The sequence below is a fragment of the Protomyctophum bolini genome (assembly GCF_963924005.1).
Source record: "Protomyctophum bolini genome assembly, chromosome: 2".
NCBI classification, from domain to species: Eukaryota; Metazoa; Chordata; class Actinopteri; order Myctophiformes; family Myctophidae; genus Protomyctophum; species Protomyctophum bolini.
The window spans coordinates 4,376,791-4,394,608 of NC_137863.1; the positions used below are offsets into that span (position 1 = coordinate 4,376,791).

Below are 17,818 nucleotides of genomic sequence, written 5' to 3' on the forward strand. Positions count from 1 at the left end.
CCTTGTTGTTCCTCTTCAGCGGGCCCTTGTTGTTCCTCTGCAGCGGGCCCTTGTTGTTCCTCTTCAGCGGGCCCTTGTTGTTCCTCTGCAGCGGGCCCTTGTTGTTCCTCTGCAGCGGGCCCTTGTTGTTCCTCGGCAGCGGGCCCTTGTTGTTCCTCTTCAGCGGGCCCTTGTTGTTCCTCTGCAGCGGGCCCTTGTTGTTCCTCTGCAGCGGGCCCTTGTTGTTCCTCGGCAGCGGGCCCTTGTTGTTCCTCTGCAGCGGGCCCTTGTTGTTCCTCTGCAGCGGGCCCTTGTTGTTCCTCTGCAGCGGGCCCTTGTTGTTCCTCTGCAGCGGGCCCTTGTTGTTCCTCTTCAGCGGGCCCTTGTTGTTCCTCTGCAGCGGGCCCTTGTTGTTCCTCTGCAGCGGGCCCTTGTTGTTCCTCTGAAGCGGGCCCCTGCCGTTCCTCTGCAGCGGGCCCTTGTTGTTCCTCTGCAGCGGGCCCTTGTTGTTCCTCTGAAGCGGGCCCCTGCCGTTCCTCTGCAGCGGGCCCTTGTTTAGTTAGTGGCCCTCGGCCACATCATGCAGACCGCACGCAGGGGCCCCGGGCCCCCGCTCTGCTCTACGTCCACCACACACAGACCGCACACAGGGCCCCCGTCCGCACCAAATGAACATTCGTGACAAGCTTCTGAAACCCACACAACTATGTTATGAGACGTTTGTTTGAATCCGTTGTTGTATTAAACCACCCCTAGGAATGAATCTTATACACTGAAGATCCAGACTAATATACTGTATCTACGCAGTGATATCAGTCTGTTAATTCATCCCTTTGTGTAGTGTAGTGTACAGATGTCACCAAATGGACCCTTGAATGAACACTCAGGACTAGACTGTGTCGACCTCATTGAGCCTTTGGGCTGTTGTGCTGGTTGCCCCGGCAACAGCACCAGACAAACAAACAAACAAGCGACCTCACTGGACAGCGTGCGTGGGATCATGGTCAGAATGGAGTCATCCTGTATCAGCCCATCCTCGACAGAGGGTGTCCTCAGAGGGTGTCCTCAGAGGGTGTCCTCGGTTCAAACAGGACTATTTGGGGGGATCGTAAACGTGGCCTGAGACGGTGGAGAACCACTGAACTAGTATAGTACCAGTAGCCTACCAGTAAGACGCCTTAAGGGCGATAAGCGACCGCAGGTTGCTGGGAAACAATAGGGTTTAAAAAAGTCAGTGTAAATCTGGCAATATTGTCGAAATGTCTTGTCGTAGTTTACTGTTTTGCCTCATTCTAGTGTTGTTCTATAACCCACTGAGTATTTACTTTAATAAAGATTGTTATACCATGTAAAACCCTTGTCTGTGGTAAACTCAGTCTTTTACTTAATTTTCATATAGAAATGTTTAGGCATTGGGGTAGGCAAGGGGTGAAGTGGCCCTTTAAAGTTGAAATCAAGTTGCTCTGTATCGTAGAAATGGCCTTGTAGATCTGCTACTTTTGTATGCATGTGTACATTTGTGTTTAGTTTAATCTTATGAATGTGTCTGAGCCACAGTTACAACTTGTGTTACCTTTATGTACTAAAGTAAAAGGGTATGGCATACAAATGTACTTAAATGACCAAATGTAGCCTACTCATTACACATAAATGTCCCATTTCAAATGTTTGAAAGAAAAAGAAATCTGAAAATAGCAGATCTACAATTTCACAATGCATTGCATCACAATGCATTGTGAGATTGTAGATCAGCTAATTCCAAATGGCCAAAATGTGGTTGTAGCCAAGTGGTAAATTGCAATGAAGCCAAAAGGATATACATTTTTAAATAATCCAAATCTACAAAATAACTAGTAAAGTGTCCAAATAATAGAATACAAAAGTACAATATATTGTCCACAGTACTTCAGTAGATTATTTACTTTCCACCTGTTTGTTTATTTGTTTGTGTCTCAAAAAGTACCAACACATTCTTCATATTGTTGTCCTTTTAGAGTCACAATAAACAACAAACAGTCCGACTCCTAACAACACTGTTTAAACAATAACAGAGTTAATGTTGGCTAAAAACCATGCGGTTCCCAAACAAATCTTACCTTCCAGCAGCTACGCCCCAAACACACTGCTATGGACGGCGTGCGTCTCCATTTAAAATCATAAGCCCCGCCTACTGTATCCGGATCTAGACCGTCCAATAGTGTCGTCAGTCAGTCAGTCAGTCAGTCAGTCAGTCAGTCAGACAGACAGACAGACAGACAGACAGACAGACAGACAGACAGACAGACAGACATTGTATACAATTGAAATATGGTCTTGTATACAGAAGAAATATACGTGAGAGAACTTCTCAAACTAAAATAAGACAGACGTTCTCATATCTGTTCTGGGTCTAGTGAACAGAAATCATATGAAATATATAGACTTGGTAACCTAACTGTAGGGAGTACTAACACAGTAGACAAAATGGGGGTTATCATCTATGAAAAGGCAACCATATAAACCTAAACTAAAATAAACCATGTACAGTAAATACAACAAATTGAGCAGAGCACTGCGGGGACTCGAACCCCGTTCTGGTAAACCAGGAGTACCACACCAGTGCCTTGGTTTGTTTTGTTGTAATTTACAGGTCCATTATTTTCATATTTTTCTCAAATCCTGCAAAATCATGAAAAACGGCATGCGGTCCGAAACCAGGGACTATAGTAGACTATAGTTTTTTTTAGACCAAACGGACAAAGCTGTCTATAGGAGTACAAAATGAAAAAGCAAAAAGCAAAAAAAGGAATGGGAACCCCTTTTTGGGTTGTTGCTATAGCAACATAATTGTTGTGTCAGGATTTAGAAGGCATTTTTAGAATCGGCCTCTAAACGGATTAAATATTTTGTATACTTTTACTTGTACAGTGTTTTTATATTGTGGTACTTTTGCTTTTCCTTAAACCACCACTGCAACATGTGGTGGTTTGGTTATGTGGTGGACTGTTTAAAAAGATAACCTCTATTTGACTTCTGATTGTCAGCAAATCATTATCATTACTGAATGGCACTTGAAAGTTATCAGTACAATTATCAAAGCCAGCGGAAAATAACAACTTCGAACCAAGCAAAAATGAACAGGGTGACTGTCGGTTTATCAGAATAACGAAGCCAGACCAAACACGGTTTACTGATATGGAGAGGAACGGAGCGTATATATAAGAGGCTTCTGGCCTTTAGAGTTAGTTCTACAAGCAACGGAGACAACATGGGCAAGCTTCTCTTCGTCGGTAAGCTAAGAAATTGTTGAAAACAAAAAATACTACGCAATAACTTTAGATTAACTGTGAAATGAAATCTATACCGTTGTGTTCGAATGAATGGTTTAACATTATGATACATAATGATGCATACAATGTTCTTAAGTGATATAAATTACCCTTGAAGTCACAGACCAAATTAATGATTTGGATGTAAACATTACTCCGTGTTTAGTAGGCCTACAATATAAGGTGGTCTAGCCACAGCCATTTTTTATTTTCTTTTGCTTGTTCTGCCTTTATTGATAGATTGATAGTAGACTGACAGGAAATGGGGAGAGAGATGGGGGTTAAGGCACGCCGCACACGGCAAAGGCCATCGGGATGGGGAGTCGAACCCTCGGCATGCCACTCGGTGGCGCGCTACGAGCTTGTAGATCTGCAAAATGGGTTAAAACATCATTAAAATAAGCTCCTTTAAGTGCTGATTGCTTTAACGTATACACTGAACCAACCTTGTGTCTCTCTCTGTCTGCAGGACTGGCTCTCCTGCTGCACGCGCAGCTAGGTAAGACTTGGTCCACTTCATGGTGCAGCGATATATATACTGTGAAAAGGCAAAAAAAAAAGAAAACTAGCTCATAACTGTGTGTCTCATAACTTCATTATATCTTGCTCCTAGGATCCTCCTACATCCTCTCATGTTACTTCACCAGCTGGGCCCAGTACCGTCCCGGTGCTGGGAAGTACCTGGTCACGGACATGGACCCGTGTCTCTGCGACGTCATCGTCTACGCCTTCGCCACCATGAAGGACAACCAGATCACCACCTTCGACTGGGACGACCTGAAGATGTACGGCCAGGTCCAGGCTCTCAAGAACCAGTAAGCATGAAGCGCACGCACACACACACTCACTCACGCATGCATGCATGCACGCACACACACACACACACACACACACACACACACACACACACACACACACACGCACAGTCGCACACTAGGGCGCACACTAGGGCATTCACTTCTAGTCATTTTGTGAGTGGAGCAACCACTCCTACAACCAGCAATATGTCCGTATGCGCCTATGTGAGGCCATGAGCACACGTATATGACTATAGGGTACCAGTAGGGGGCGCCATGCAGAAACAGAGCACCCTAGAGCGCACACACACACACACACACACACACACACACACACACGCACACACACACACACACACACACACACACGCACGCACGCACGCACGCACGCACACACGTGCGTGTATAAGAACTCAATATCTATATGAATATAATCTTTTTTTCGTACTTTTCGACCTTCAGGAACAACAATCTGAGGACCATCCTGTCCATTGGTGGATGGAACTTTGGCACCGCAAAGTGAGTATATTAGAGTAGACGATATTAACAACAGTATACTATCAATAACTCCAGTGTCAAGAACTGCAGGAACAGATCAACAAGCTCTTGTATGTGTTGTGTGATCCCGCTGTCTCTCTCTCTCTCTCTCTCTCTCTCTCTCTCTCTATCTCCCCAGGTTCGTAGCCATGACGTCGTCCGCTGCTAACCGTAAGACGTTCATCGACAGCGTGATCAGATTCCTGCGCGGCTATGAGTTCGACGGTCTGGACATCGACTGGGAGTACCCGACCGGAACCAGCAAGCAGGCCTTCACCGTATTCTGTCAGGTCAGCCTTTCTATATGACGTTGTTGAAGCCTTTACGATAACGTACTTCATGTTGTTATGTCCCTGATCCAGCTATAAAGGCTCATAATACATAGTCTGGATTTTCGGTGGTGAGGTGACCACCGAACTACAACATGACGTCACTGAGGTGACCACCGAACTACAACATGATGACGTCACAAGCCGCGGTGAAGAGCAAACCACCACCGCCACCGCGGTTGTCAATAGTCAATAGTCAAAATTGTCAATAGTCATAGTTTTTGTCATCATGGCTTAGTTTTTATGTAGTTTTTGTCAGTGGAAAAAGTCATAGTATTATAGTCGACGAAAACAACACTTTCTGAACGGGAACCCATTTTGGTGTTGGCATCATGTCATGCTTTAGCTATTGAAAAATAGCAGACCTACAAGCTCGTAGCGCGCCACCGAGTGGCGCGCTACGAGCTTGTAGGTCTGCTATTTTTGAAAAATCGAAGAACGACTGACATTTTTATAGAATCTGATCTCAGGTCAGAATGGGTTAATCAGACCAGTGTGTTGTCCCAGTGGAAACCTCGTATGAATCTGATCTCAGGTCAGATCTTATACTCCGTCCCTGCATTCCGTCTCTCTGCAGGAGGCCGTGGCTGCCTTCGAGGCCGAGAGTCAGAAGACGGGCCGTCCTCGTCTGATGCTCACCGCCGCTGTGTCCGCCGGACAGGGAAACATCGATCCTGGATACGAAGTTCCCCAGCTCGGAGCGTCAGTATAGGCTATATATAATATAACACGCACGCACGCACCTTAGAGTATATACGAGTAAGACGCGCAAACGCGGGAAGCGAACGCAGCTCGTACATATTTGGGTTTTGGACGTATAGCTGCTTTGGGGACTCCTTATATGGTTATTGCTGACGTAACAGCGGGACAGACACTTGCATCAATCACAAACAAATCACTCAGCTCCATATATGGGCACAAAAGCGGGACAGACAGACACACAGACAGACAGACACACAGACAGACATGATCTGCTAGGTCTCATAGTAAGTGCTCACTGCGTTCGCAATTAATAGAGAGGGCACCGGATTTCTCCTCCCATCCACATCGCATTAAGTTGCTCTAAAGCGCATGAGGCGATTTCACTCCTCCTTTCCGGGTATACAGGAACAGAGTGCATTCTGGGATGGATTGGGCCAAATGGTGAACGCGCTGCAGTGCCGTTGACTATCATTGCGCCGTTTGCACGCCTTCACGTATGAAACATATATAGCGTTCACGTGTCATGGCCCCAACAATAACATGAACGTGCGGAATGATAGTCAACGGAGCAGCGCTGGCTCGAGCTGCAATGCCAAATTCGGCCACTATGTCCATTTCGCCTCAGGGTTATATACTCTAAGGCACGCACGTCACATTTGGATTAACGTACAAACACACACACACACACACACACACACACACACACACACACAGGAAAAACACTTCTTTAGAAATAAACCATAGTAAAACCCTCCCCGACTCCCTTCCACCACCAGAACCCTGGACTATTTCCATGTGATGACCTACGACTACCACGGAGGCTTCTCCGCTGAGACCGGAGAGAACAGTCCACTGTTCAAGGGCCCGTCCGACAAGAAGTTCTGGCAGCAGCAGTTCAACGTGGTGAGTGTGCCATGTTCAATGCATGGTCTACTTTGGGCAACTTTGACGATGGAGAGGGCCACTAATATTTCCACACTCACTCCCTATAGGGCCATATAATATTAATAATAATAATAATAATAATATATTACTGTCATAATGTCATAAATAGCCGATCTATATGAGCTCAAAACGCGTCGCAGCGCGTTTAATTTTTTTGCTGTATTCCATTCCATTGAATTATTGTTTGCTATTTTTTCGGAATTGGAATCCTGAAAAATCAACATTTTTCTTATGTAATTTCAAATGCCTTTAATTGTACTTGTGTTGAGCAATGAGTTACAAATGTAGACTGAAGTAATTAAAACGGGTCCTGTTGTTGTTTAGCATGTTGTGGAATTGTAAACAGCTGAAACCAATATTAAATCAGTATTCTGACATTAACCTGCAGGGCCACATTAACCCATTCTGAACGGGAACCCATCTTGGTGTTAGCATCATGTTACGCTTTAGCTATTGAAAAATAGCAGACCTACAAGCTCGAGCATGTAGGTCTGCTATTTTTTGAAAAATCGAAGAACGACTGACATTTTTTAAATCTGATCTCAGGTCAGAATGGGTTAATCATCAGACCAGTGTGTTGTCCAGTGGAAACCTCGTATGAATCTGATCTCAGGTCAGAATGTGTTAATCAGACCAGTGTGTTGTCCAGTGGAAACCTCGTATGAATCTGATCTCAGGTCAGAATGGGTGAAGTGAAGGTGGGGGGCCCCCGGTCCGCCAGTTGCCCTACTGTAAAGAGTGGCCCTTGATGCCAGTATGTTTCCGTGTCCATACATATAAGGATTGGACTATGAACTACTGGAAGAGCAAGGGCGCCCCCGCTGAGAAGCTCCTGGTGGGTTTCGCCACCTACGGCCACAGCTTCAAGCTGACCACGTCCGACCACGCCTGCGGCGCTCCGAGCGGCGGACCCGCAGCCGAAGCACCGTTCACCCGCATGGCCGGATTCATGGCCTACTATGAGGTAAGGTCTGTCGTCGTTGTACCAGCCGCTTCCAACGCAAATCAACCCATAATCCATGATTCATGGCCTACTATGAGGTAAGGTCTGTCGTCGTTGTACCAGGCCTACTATGAGGTAAGGTCTGTCGTCGTTGTACCAGGCCTACTATGAGGTAAGGTCTGTCGTCGTTGTACCAGCCGCTTCCAACGCAAATCAACCCATAATCCATGATTCATGGCCTACTATGAGGTAAGGTCTGTCGTCGTTGTACCAGGCCTACTATGAGGTAAGGTCTGTCGTCGTTGTACCAGGCCTACTATGAGGTAAGGTCTGTCGTCGTTGTACCAGCCGCTTCCAACGCAAATCAACCCATAATTCGTTAACGTTAAAGGGACACAAGAAAATATATGTTAATGTCGTTTAGAAGCTTTAGAACACTTTCCTGGGGGGTCTTTATGTGTGTAATATGTGGTTTTAGATATTTTAGATTGTAGCAGTGAGCCTGGTGTCTCTGATGTCATGGACACTGGTCTCACTACCTTCCTGGACTACAATTCCCATAATTCTTTGGTGCACTGCTCCTCCTTGTGGATAGGGGGGAGAGCTGTCTTACTGAGACAACATGTAGTAAATTTAACTAACTTCATTACCATATACCATTACATATAGACAGACAGACTTGCAGAGTGCGCAAGGATAAGCATCCATGATGCCACAAACAGGAAATTATAAGCAAGCAACACATCTTGTAGTGTTCACATCTACAGATATATTATGTGTGAAATTAAGGGAACCTTAATGTTCTATCTATCTATCTATATATCTATCTACATTGAATCTATCTCTCTACCTTCATTCAGATCTGCACCTTCCTGAAGACCGGAGGCGTTGAGGTGTGGAATGCACCGCAGCAGGTGCCGTACGCCTACAAGGACAGCGTTTGGCTCGGATACGACAACGTCAAGAGCTTCCAGATCAAGGTTTTTTATTTATTTATCTTCTCATGTAATGTTCAGATCCGTGTAGCCCTTTGTGTCTCCTGTGGTATATATACGCTTGGTCTTTAAACCACTCTGGGGTCTCTGTCTACAGGTTGACTGGATTAAGAAGAGTGGTTTCGGTGGAGGTTTTGTCTGGACTGTGGCCATGGACGACTTCAGCGGCACCTTCTGTGGGCAGGGAAAATACCCTCTGATCAGCGCGCTCAAGACTGGCCTGCACGGAGCCGGAGCTGGTAAACATGCACTATCACACGCTCGCACATACAAAAACCACATAAGCATGCTTAAAAACCAATCTGGGCAGGAACGCCTTTTGGTGATTATAAAGCATTATGTTACACTTCAGCTATTGAAAAATAGCAGATCTACGAGCTTGTAGGTCTGCTAATATGTTGAAAATTTGTGAAATCGCAAATCTTTGAATACCGTATATAATCTTTGAGAGCGAACGTTTTTTTACTCAAATCTTTGCTTCCGGGGTTGGTCCCTGGAACAACATATTTTCAGATGGGGGTCGGTGGCCAATTACATATCATTTTTGGGGTCCTTGACATGAAATATTTTGAGCACCACTGTACTGTCCTCAATATAAGTGGCTAGATATCTTGACAGTCAGATAAACTCCTCCTTGACATTAAGACTCTGAAGACAGTTGTTTCCAAATCCACAGGTTTACTAACATCAAATAAGTGTGAAACTGAAACATACAAATAAAGCATAATCAATATCCACAATAATCAAAAATAATCATGTACAATCATCAATGAACATCTAAGCATTAGTTACATACCCATGATGCTATCAAAAGGCGTATATGCAGGTAGATGTTGCTGGATTATCATAGACAAAACACACAGCTTCTGTGAAAGCCATGTACTAAACTGAATTTACTTCCTGGTTACAGGTGATCACATGACATTCTGCTGGTCACATGACTACTGATACACTCTGCTCTTAAAGTGCCCACACACAATTGCAAAACATACAGCATTACTTTAAACAAAACGCATTTGTAAAATATTAAATTGCAACTTGAAACGTTGTAACTAAACAACCACTGATACAGCAACATATAGGTATTTCAGAAAACTGAACGTACGTGGAAATATTTCCACGAAGACGTTAAGTTCGACATTGTTTTTGACACACATCCTCTCTCTCCCACAGCCTGCACGCCTCGCGCCCACCCTCTGCCCCCCGTCACCCCCATCCCACCACCTCCAGGCTCTCCGTTCTGCATGGGCCGGGCCGACGGACTCTACCCAGACCCCGCCTCCAAGAACAAGTACTGGCAGTGCGACTCCGGGAACACCATCACACAGTCGTGCCCCGCCGGCACCGTGTTCGACACCACCTGCACGTGCTGCAACTGGGCTTAGAGACAGACGGTCCTTCTCTGGGTGTGTCGTTGGAGCTGGGCGTAAATAAATAAATAAGTCTGTTAACCCATTCTGACCTGAGATCAGATTCTAAAAAATGTCTTCTACATCCTGACAGTTTTTCATTCTGACCTTGAGATCAGATTCTATAAAAATGTCTTCTATGTCAGTCGCTCTTCGATTTTTCAAAAATAGCAGACCTAAAAGCTCGTAGCGCGCCACTCGGTGGCGCGCTATGAGCTTGTAGATCTGCTATTTTTCAATAGCTAAAGCGCGACATGATGCTAAACACCAAAATGGGTTAAATGCAAATTAAACCACGCTGCTATGCTGTGGCCCAAACGAGAACTGCTCCGTGAACATTCCATGTCTATAAACAAAGCGATCACTGATGGAAATAAATAAATAAATAAATGGTGATCATACTCAAAGCGACTGGGACTGTATGTTATTTCTTGTCTATACCTTCTTCCATCCAGTTTTTATGTCTTCATGGCATGCACTTGCTGAGTGTTAATCAATTCCCCAAAATATTATATTTACAGCATGAAGATGAAGAGAGTAATTATCATCATCATCTTCTTACAGTATTGGCAGCCGTCATTGGCCGTTAAGTTCATTTTTCCCCATAATGTAAAAGAAAAAATGCACATAGTCTATAGATTCAACACAAAGTGAAATATTTCCGCAATTCCCGCAATTACCATTTCCGCAATTTCCATTTCCGCAATTTACCACAATTTCCGCAATTCCCGCAATTACCATTTCCGCAATTTCCATTTCCGCAATTTACCGCAATTTCCGCAATTTTTCAAATCCTCAAAAATGATGAAAAACGGCGCGCTATAGTATGCCGTACGATATGGGCTATAGCCCACGGTCAAAAATGATGAGAAACGAGGCTAACGTTTTTTTTCAAAATTTCAAAAAACATGGGCTATAACCCATATGAGTAAATTGTGTAAATTATACCCTATGAAATCGGGCACCCTCTGTTCCCCTGCAAACATGGGTGCATATACATACGCACGCACGCGCGCACACACAAACACACACACACACACACACACACACACACACACACACACACACACACACACACACGCACGCACACATGCACGCACGATGAATGGCAAAGCTATAGGAAACCCAAAAGCTTGAACGGTTGGAGCCTCAGTATTGGACTCATGACCTTGGCTAGGCTGGGACACCTGTGGAGATCACTAAATACGGTAAACTGGGGGCGCCTGCTGGCCTAGCGGTCCAGGCGCATGCCACATATAAGGCTCTTGGCTCACAGCGCGTTGCATGTTCGAGCCCCATTCATGATGACCTTTGCGGCATGTCTCTCCCCTTCTCTCCCCTCCCTATTTCCTGTCTATCTTCACCTCACTATCAATAGATATATATTTTGAAATAATCTTTAAAAATATATATTTATTGATAGTGAAAAACTATAATAATAAAATAAGCGGTATAGCCTATATACAGTACTGCGTGTGAGGAACACGGGAGGTGCAATGAAGGCACTAATGAAAGCCTGGTAAACTACACAGAAAACATGGGCGGCAGCGGTTGATCACTGCGCCACCTAGGCCTACCGGCCAGTGTTGGTGACTCCCGGTACCAGCCTCGCGTAGCCAGACGAAGCTGCCTTTGCTATACAACGCAGTGATGTTGTCTGGCTATAGCCTATACGCGAGGCTACCCCGGTTCAGTTCAGAAGCCCTGGCAGAAGCTACAGTACAGAGGAAGATGGACAGACATTCAGTATTTATTTAGTTTGGATGGTAATAATTGATCTTCATTTCTTGTTTTCTTACATGCATACTATGCAGTTTATTATTATTATTATTATTATCAAGAACTGAAGAAAGTAACGGAAGTAAAAACAATCGGATCCCAGTAATAACGTGGACAGGTGTTTTGAATTGTACAGTAGTATTTCCATCAGTGATCAGTAGACAGAACTGTTACGGAGCAGGTCCTTCCCACCACGCACATGGGCCTGCGTCGTGGTCTTGGACCATCTCAGCCAGCTCTAAGCACTGCAGCCTGCATGACACGAGGAGGAAGAAGAGGATTATGTCTCAAGAGATGGAACTCTGTACTAGAAATAGGCCTACGTAGTATTGTCACCGCTGAATTAACCCAATAACCCACTATACTGTAGACTGTTATCCATTATCTGAATAATCAGACTTGTGTAGGAGCATAGCCAGAGGTCAAGTACTTAACACATCAGAAACAGGCAAAGATGTATACGGCCTGGTTCTAAGCTTTGATGCTGCTTGCCCTCTGCTGCACCGTTTCCTGGGTCCAGGAATGTCTTTTACTAGAATTTAGCAATCCTGACTCTCACGGTATGGTAGCAATCTCTAAACAGTTTTGAGGGTGTGTGTTCTTGTCACTAAACTGCCCCTCTCTGCTACCTTTCCCCATGATCAATCTGAAGTTTGTATTGTGTGCGTGCGTGCGTGCGTGCGTGTGTGTGCGCCCACACTCCTCACACTTTGGTGATAACAATGGTGAGCAACCTTCGGATCCCAGGCCCTTCTTCAGGGCGTTGATCAGAGGGTATTTTCCCTGGCCACAGAAATTGCCACTGAAGTCGTCCATGTCAAGAGTCCAGACCATGGCTCCACCAAAACCACTCCTCTTCAGCCAGCCAACCTGTACCAGTTAACAGTAACCAGTTAACCTGTACCTGTAACAGTGTATCAGCCAACCTGTACCAGTTAACAGTAAAAGTTAACCTGTACCTGTATCAGTGTACCAGCCAACCTGTACCAGTTAACAGTAACCAGTTAACCTGTACCTGTAACAGTGTACCAGCCAACCTGTACCAGTTAACAGTAACCAGTTAACCTGTACCTGTAACAGTGTACCAGCCAACCTGTACCAGTTAACAGTAACCAGTTAACCTGTACCTGTAACAGTGTACCAGCCAACCTGTACCAGTGCGTTAAAATAAATGACAAAAGCAGGAACTAGAAATGCACTCTTATCGAGCTGCCACCTTGCGCTTCGCACACAAGTTGGCCATGAATGGCCTACTTGTGCACGAGCAGAGCACGCAACTTATATCCGACGCTTGTAACTTCCTCCCTCATAAATAACTTAAATCTGTTACGTCATCCACACATGTCACACATGTTTTTAGATAGACATACATAGTTAAGTCATCACCCGATTGGCCGAGAGACGCCACCAAAGAAATACACATTCCCTGATCCCGGACATACGCAGCCGAATACAGTACTTGCGCCGCTCTGCTCGCGCTAGTAACTAGTAGTGTCTACAAATCTGAGCGATTATGTGAAATGCTGCTATGCACCTTGCCCTGATAGCTGACAACGTTGTCGAATCCAACCCAGGTCTGGCTGTTGTAGGCGTAAGGCACCTGCTGGGCGACATCCCAGACGTCTGTGACTCCTTGCTGGTTCAGGAAGTGGCAGATCTGAATGAAGCAGAGACAAGCCATTAGAAACAAATGTGAAATCTATACTGTACGTATTAGTTTCTATATAGAACGCAAAACCTTGTTGTTGCACTGGAGACGTGTACAATCTCTGCCTCTGACATGGCTGTACAAGTCTATTTATGTGCAGTTTGTTTTGGTGAATGCACGTCACCTTTTGGCTTCTACCAAAAGATCTGATATTTAACGGAAATAGCAAATATAAAATATAAATGTACAGTAAAAAAAACTAGTAAGCCCAGGTTCCAGGGTGAGTTAAATACCTCATAGTAGGCCCAGGTTCCAGGGTGAGTTAAATACCTCATAGTAGGCCCAGGTTCCAGGGTGAGTTAAATACCTCATAGTAGGCCCAGGTTCCAGGGTGAGTTAAATACCTCATAGTAGGCCCAGGTTCCAGGGTGAGTTAAATACCTCATAGTAGGCCCAGGTTCCAGGCGTGGCGGTGAATTGACCTGCAGGTCCAGGTCCAGTGCTTGGAGCACCGATACCGGTGTTGGAAGAGGAAGCCAGTTTGAAGGTGTTACCGTAGGTGGCGAAACCAACCAGCAGCTTCTCAGCTGGGGCGCCCTGGTTCTTCCAGTAGTTCATAGCGTAGTTCTATAATATGGACAAGGAAACAATATACAGCACAGCCTTTCAGCACACATTTATTTTCCCCCGTCCTGTTGTTGGCATAACTCTACTGTAGGCTATGTCTGCGACGGACAGGTGAGTCAAAATAATAATTAATAATGCGGGACCTGCGGGTCAAGAAAAACACAGACCCGCGCAACACTAGTGCGCACGCATTACGCCTTGTGCCTGGAGGGACACTGAAGGTTGCCTATAGCAACCTGGGCGAGGTATAGAGGTTAAAGAGGTATGTGCTTGGCTTCTGCCGGTCCATTTTGATATAAAGTTATAAACCTGCGGTTTAATGGCGACGAGGTTAATTATGAAATTCGGTATATTTCTCGGGATTCTGCTCTGAAGATGCCCGCCGTCATCGGATGTAATTTCGTCAAAAACGTGGCTTCAAAGCGGTCTGTCGCGGTCCGGGTCTGTTCTAGAAACGAATGGGGTTCACTGTGTTTTGAATGTGGAGGAACCTCCACACTCACCACGTTGAAGTAGATCATGGCACCCTTGTCAGCTGGGCCCTGCCACACAGGACTGTTCTCTCCAGTAACGTGCGCCCAGGGGCCGTGGAAGTCGTAGGTCATCACATGGAAGTAGTCCAGGATACTGGTGATGAAAGGATGTGCAGGAGTCAGGGGGATTTGAAGAAAATATTAGTGAAAGTGCATAGGACAACCAGGAAGGTCCAATTGTTCCGAAATCTATGATATCATTTTTTTTATTCTTTCTTTTTTTAAGGTCCGGCACCGACCGCACACTGTCTGGGGAAACTGCTTAAAGGATGCTATTTATTAAATTGTCATTTCTGATTCTGAGCGACTGTAAAAACGAATCGTATCATCGGGGAAGGAGGCGTCACATCATATTCAGAGCTTTCGTTGCACCAGACTGTATGACGGAAGCGTTTGAAAATTGTAGGAGCTCAACAGACACAAATACTCATATAGCCTATAATGCCCATGCAGCCAAATACTTGTTTGTATGTTTGTGTGTTATCTATACTGACGCTCCGAGCTGGGAAACTTCGTATCCAGCGTCGATCACTCCCTTGTCGGCAGAGACGGCAGCGGTGAGCATCAGACGAGAATCGCCAGATGGACTGACCTCGTTAGCTTGAGCCTCGAAGGCAGCCAACAGCTCCTGTAGAGAGACGGGATGTGGTGAAGAGAAAGATTTCCAACATTTTAAGGGTGCCATTAAGGTGGTTATGTCTTGTAACATGATAGAAGGCTGACCTGACACAGGACGGTGAAGAGAGCCTTGTCCTCAGGTGGGGAGCCACGAGAGCCTGGGTACTCCCAGTCGATGTCCAGACCGTCAAAGGTGTGCTGATTCAGGAAATTGATCACGCTTTGGATGAAGGTCTGACGGTTAGCAGGACTGGACACCATGGATGTGAACCTGTGGGGAGAGGGAGAGGGAGAGATTCATCCAAAAGAGTCAAAGAAAGAGTGCCTTTACAGCAGTGGTTCCCAAAGTGGGGTCCGGGGACCCCCAGGGGTACCTGAGGGAGTTCCAGGGGGGACCCATCTATTTTGTTCATGTTCATAAAGTGCTAAAGTGTTTAAAGCAGTGGTTCCCAAACTTTTTCATGTCAAGGACCCCCAAATTGACACTACTTAGCCCGTGGACCCCCATTTGAAAAGATATGCCAGGGACCCCCATAAGAGAAGACGTACACATTTAGACGTCTACATTTAGACGTCTACATTTAGACGTCTGTATACATTTAGACCAGTGGTTCCCAAAGTGGGGTCCGGGGACCCCCAGGGGTACCTGAGGGAGTTCCAGGGGGGACCCATCTATTTTGTTCATGTTCATAAAGTGCTAAAGTGTTTAAAGCAGTGGTTCCCAATCTTACATTTAGACGTCTACATTTAGACGTCTACATTTAGACGTCTGTATACATTTAGACCAGTGGTTCCCAAAGTGATGTCCGGGGACCCCCAGGGGTACCTGAGGGAGTACATTTAGACGTATACATTTAGACGTCTACATTTAGACAGTGTCCCCCTGAGTGCCTTCCCAGTGCCTCCCCAGTGTCTCCCCAGTGCCTCCCCAGTGCCTCCCCAGTGCCTCCCCAGTGTGCCCCCCGAGTGCCTTCCCAGTGCCTCCCCAGTGTGCCCCTGAGTGCCTCCCCAGTGTCTCCCCAGTGCCTCCTCAGTGCCTGCCCAGTGTCCCCCCAGTGTCTCCAATAGCAATACAAGAGCAATAATACAAATTAATCTTAATGTATTAATCTTATTAATTAATTAATCAAATTAATTAATTAATCAAAATTGCGGCCTGTGCCCAGCACCATGCCAAAGCTTTTTCCTGCAGGAAACACTGCTTGTGGTTGTAAATATATTGTTATCCGTGTTGCGAGGATGAGAGGGTACCTGGAAAAATATCTACCCCAAAAGGGGTACCTGGTCCAAAAAAGTTTGGGAACCCCTGCTTTACAGTATCTGAGGTTTCATGTTTAATACTCACTGAGAAGTTCCTACGTTCCATCCACCAACGGACAGCAGGGTCCTCAGAGCGCCGTCCCTGGACAAAACAAAACAAAAATGTAAATCACTTTGAGTCCTCACACCTTTGTGTCAGCCTGATATGTAGGATAGAATAGATGTAGAATAGATAGAAGTGACACGCTATACGAGGTTGTATATCTGCTATTTGTGAACAGCCAAAGGATGAACTAATGGTTAAAGTGGTTCAAATCTAAAATGACATGATGCACATTTTATGGCTTGATAAAAGCACACAACAGCAGCCCGGAGGGTTGAAACATCACGTCAACCGGGAGACTAAAAACATAGCCTTAGATTTTGTGATCATGCGCATGATAAAATATAATGTTTACACTTTCAGTGTGTGTGTGTGTGTGTGTGTGTGTGTGTGTGTGTGCGCGCGCGCGCGTGCGTGTGTGTGTGTGTGTGTGTGTGTGTGTGTGTGTGTTTGTGCTCACTGTGGCTTGAGATCGTTGAGCTGTTCCATGAGAGCCTCATCGTTCCACCCAGTGGTCGTGATCTGCATGTTTTTGTCTATTCCAGCGTAGGCATAGACGATGATGTCACAGAGACACGGGTCAATGTCGGTGGGCATGTACTTCCCAGCACCGTGACGGTACTGTCCCCAGTTGGTGAAGTAACATGAGATGATGTAGGAGGATCCTGCAATTAAGGGACGAGTGACAAAATAAGGGCTTGTTGTTGTTTTTGTTGCCGTTTGAGAGTAACACACCAAGTGGACCAAGTCTTACCTAGCTGCACCTGCAGCAGGAGAGCCAGTCCTGCAGAGAGAGAGAGATATAAAGTGGAAAATAAGGAGTGGTGGTTGGGTCAGTAAGGACAAGCACTAAGATTTATCCTCCGGTTATTAATCTATATATGACACATAAATCCTTCTACTTATTCTTATAATCATCAGTTATATGAATCATACTGTTAAACAACTATTTAGAACAGAAAAGTATATCCGATTCATGGTAAATCTAAAGATACAGTTCATTTCCTCTGCTGCTCTGCACAGAAAAATGTTTTCCTCAACAGCAATTTCTCGACTTACCAACGCAGATGAGAAGCTTGCCCATGGTGCGTCTGTACAACTAACTGACGGCCAGAAGCCTCTTATATACCTTCTATGTCTCTCCATATCTGTAAAACATGTTTGATCTGGCTTCGTTATTCTGATAAATCATTTGTTTGGTCAGGAGTTAATTGCCCTTTCCTGTTTTCCACTGGCGTTGTTAATTGTGCCGATAACTTTCAAGTGTTATTCAACAATGATATGATTTGCAGACAATTAGAAGTCA

General features: G+C 45.3%; 2 protein-coding genes across 2 annotated transcripts; one reads left to right on the forward strand and one right to left on the reverse strand.

Annotated features, from left to right (window-relative positions):
- Positions 1-3,226: 3,226 nt before the first annotated feature.
- Positions 3,227-9,920, forward strand: LOC308326359 (acidic mammalian chitinase-like; the record flags this gene model as incomplete). Its single annotated transcript, XM_080779179.1, has 11 exons — positions 3,227-3,248; positions 3,757-3,786; positions 3,901-4,102; positions 4,547-4,603; positions 4,761-4,911; positions 5,528-5,652; positions 6,429-6,555; positions 7,379-7,561; positions 8,401-8,520; positions 8,633-8,774; positions 9,709-9,920. 11 exons carry the CDS (start codon positions 3,227-3,229, stop codon positions 9,918-9,920), a joined length of 1,371 nt encoding a protein of 456 aa, XP_080635305.1.
- Positions 9,921-11,961: 2,041 nt separating this feature from the next.
- Positions 11,962-17,596, reverse strand: LOC308326367 (acidic mammalian chitinase-like; the record flags this gene model as incomplete). Its single annotated transcript, XM_080779194.1, has 11 exons — positions 11,962-11,975; positions 12,458-12,593; positions 13,258-13,380; positions 13,813-13,998; positions 14,502-14,625; positions 15,026-15,159; positions 15,255-15,420; positions 16,495-16,551; positions 16,973-17,177; positions 17,267-17,296; positions 17,572-17,596. The coding sequence occupies 11 exons, from the start codon at positions 17,594-17,596 to the stop codon at positions 11,962-11,964; spliced, it is 1,200 nt and encodes a 399-aa protein (XP_080635320.1).
- Between the last annotated feature and the right edge of the window lie 222 nt (positions 17,597-17,818).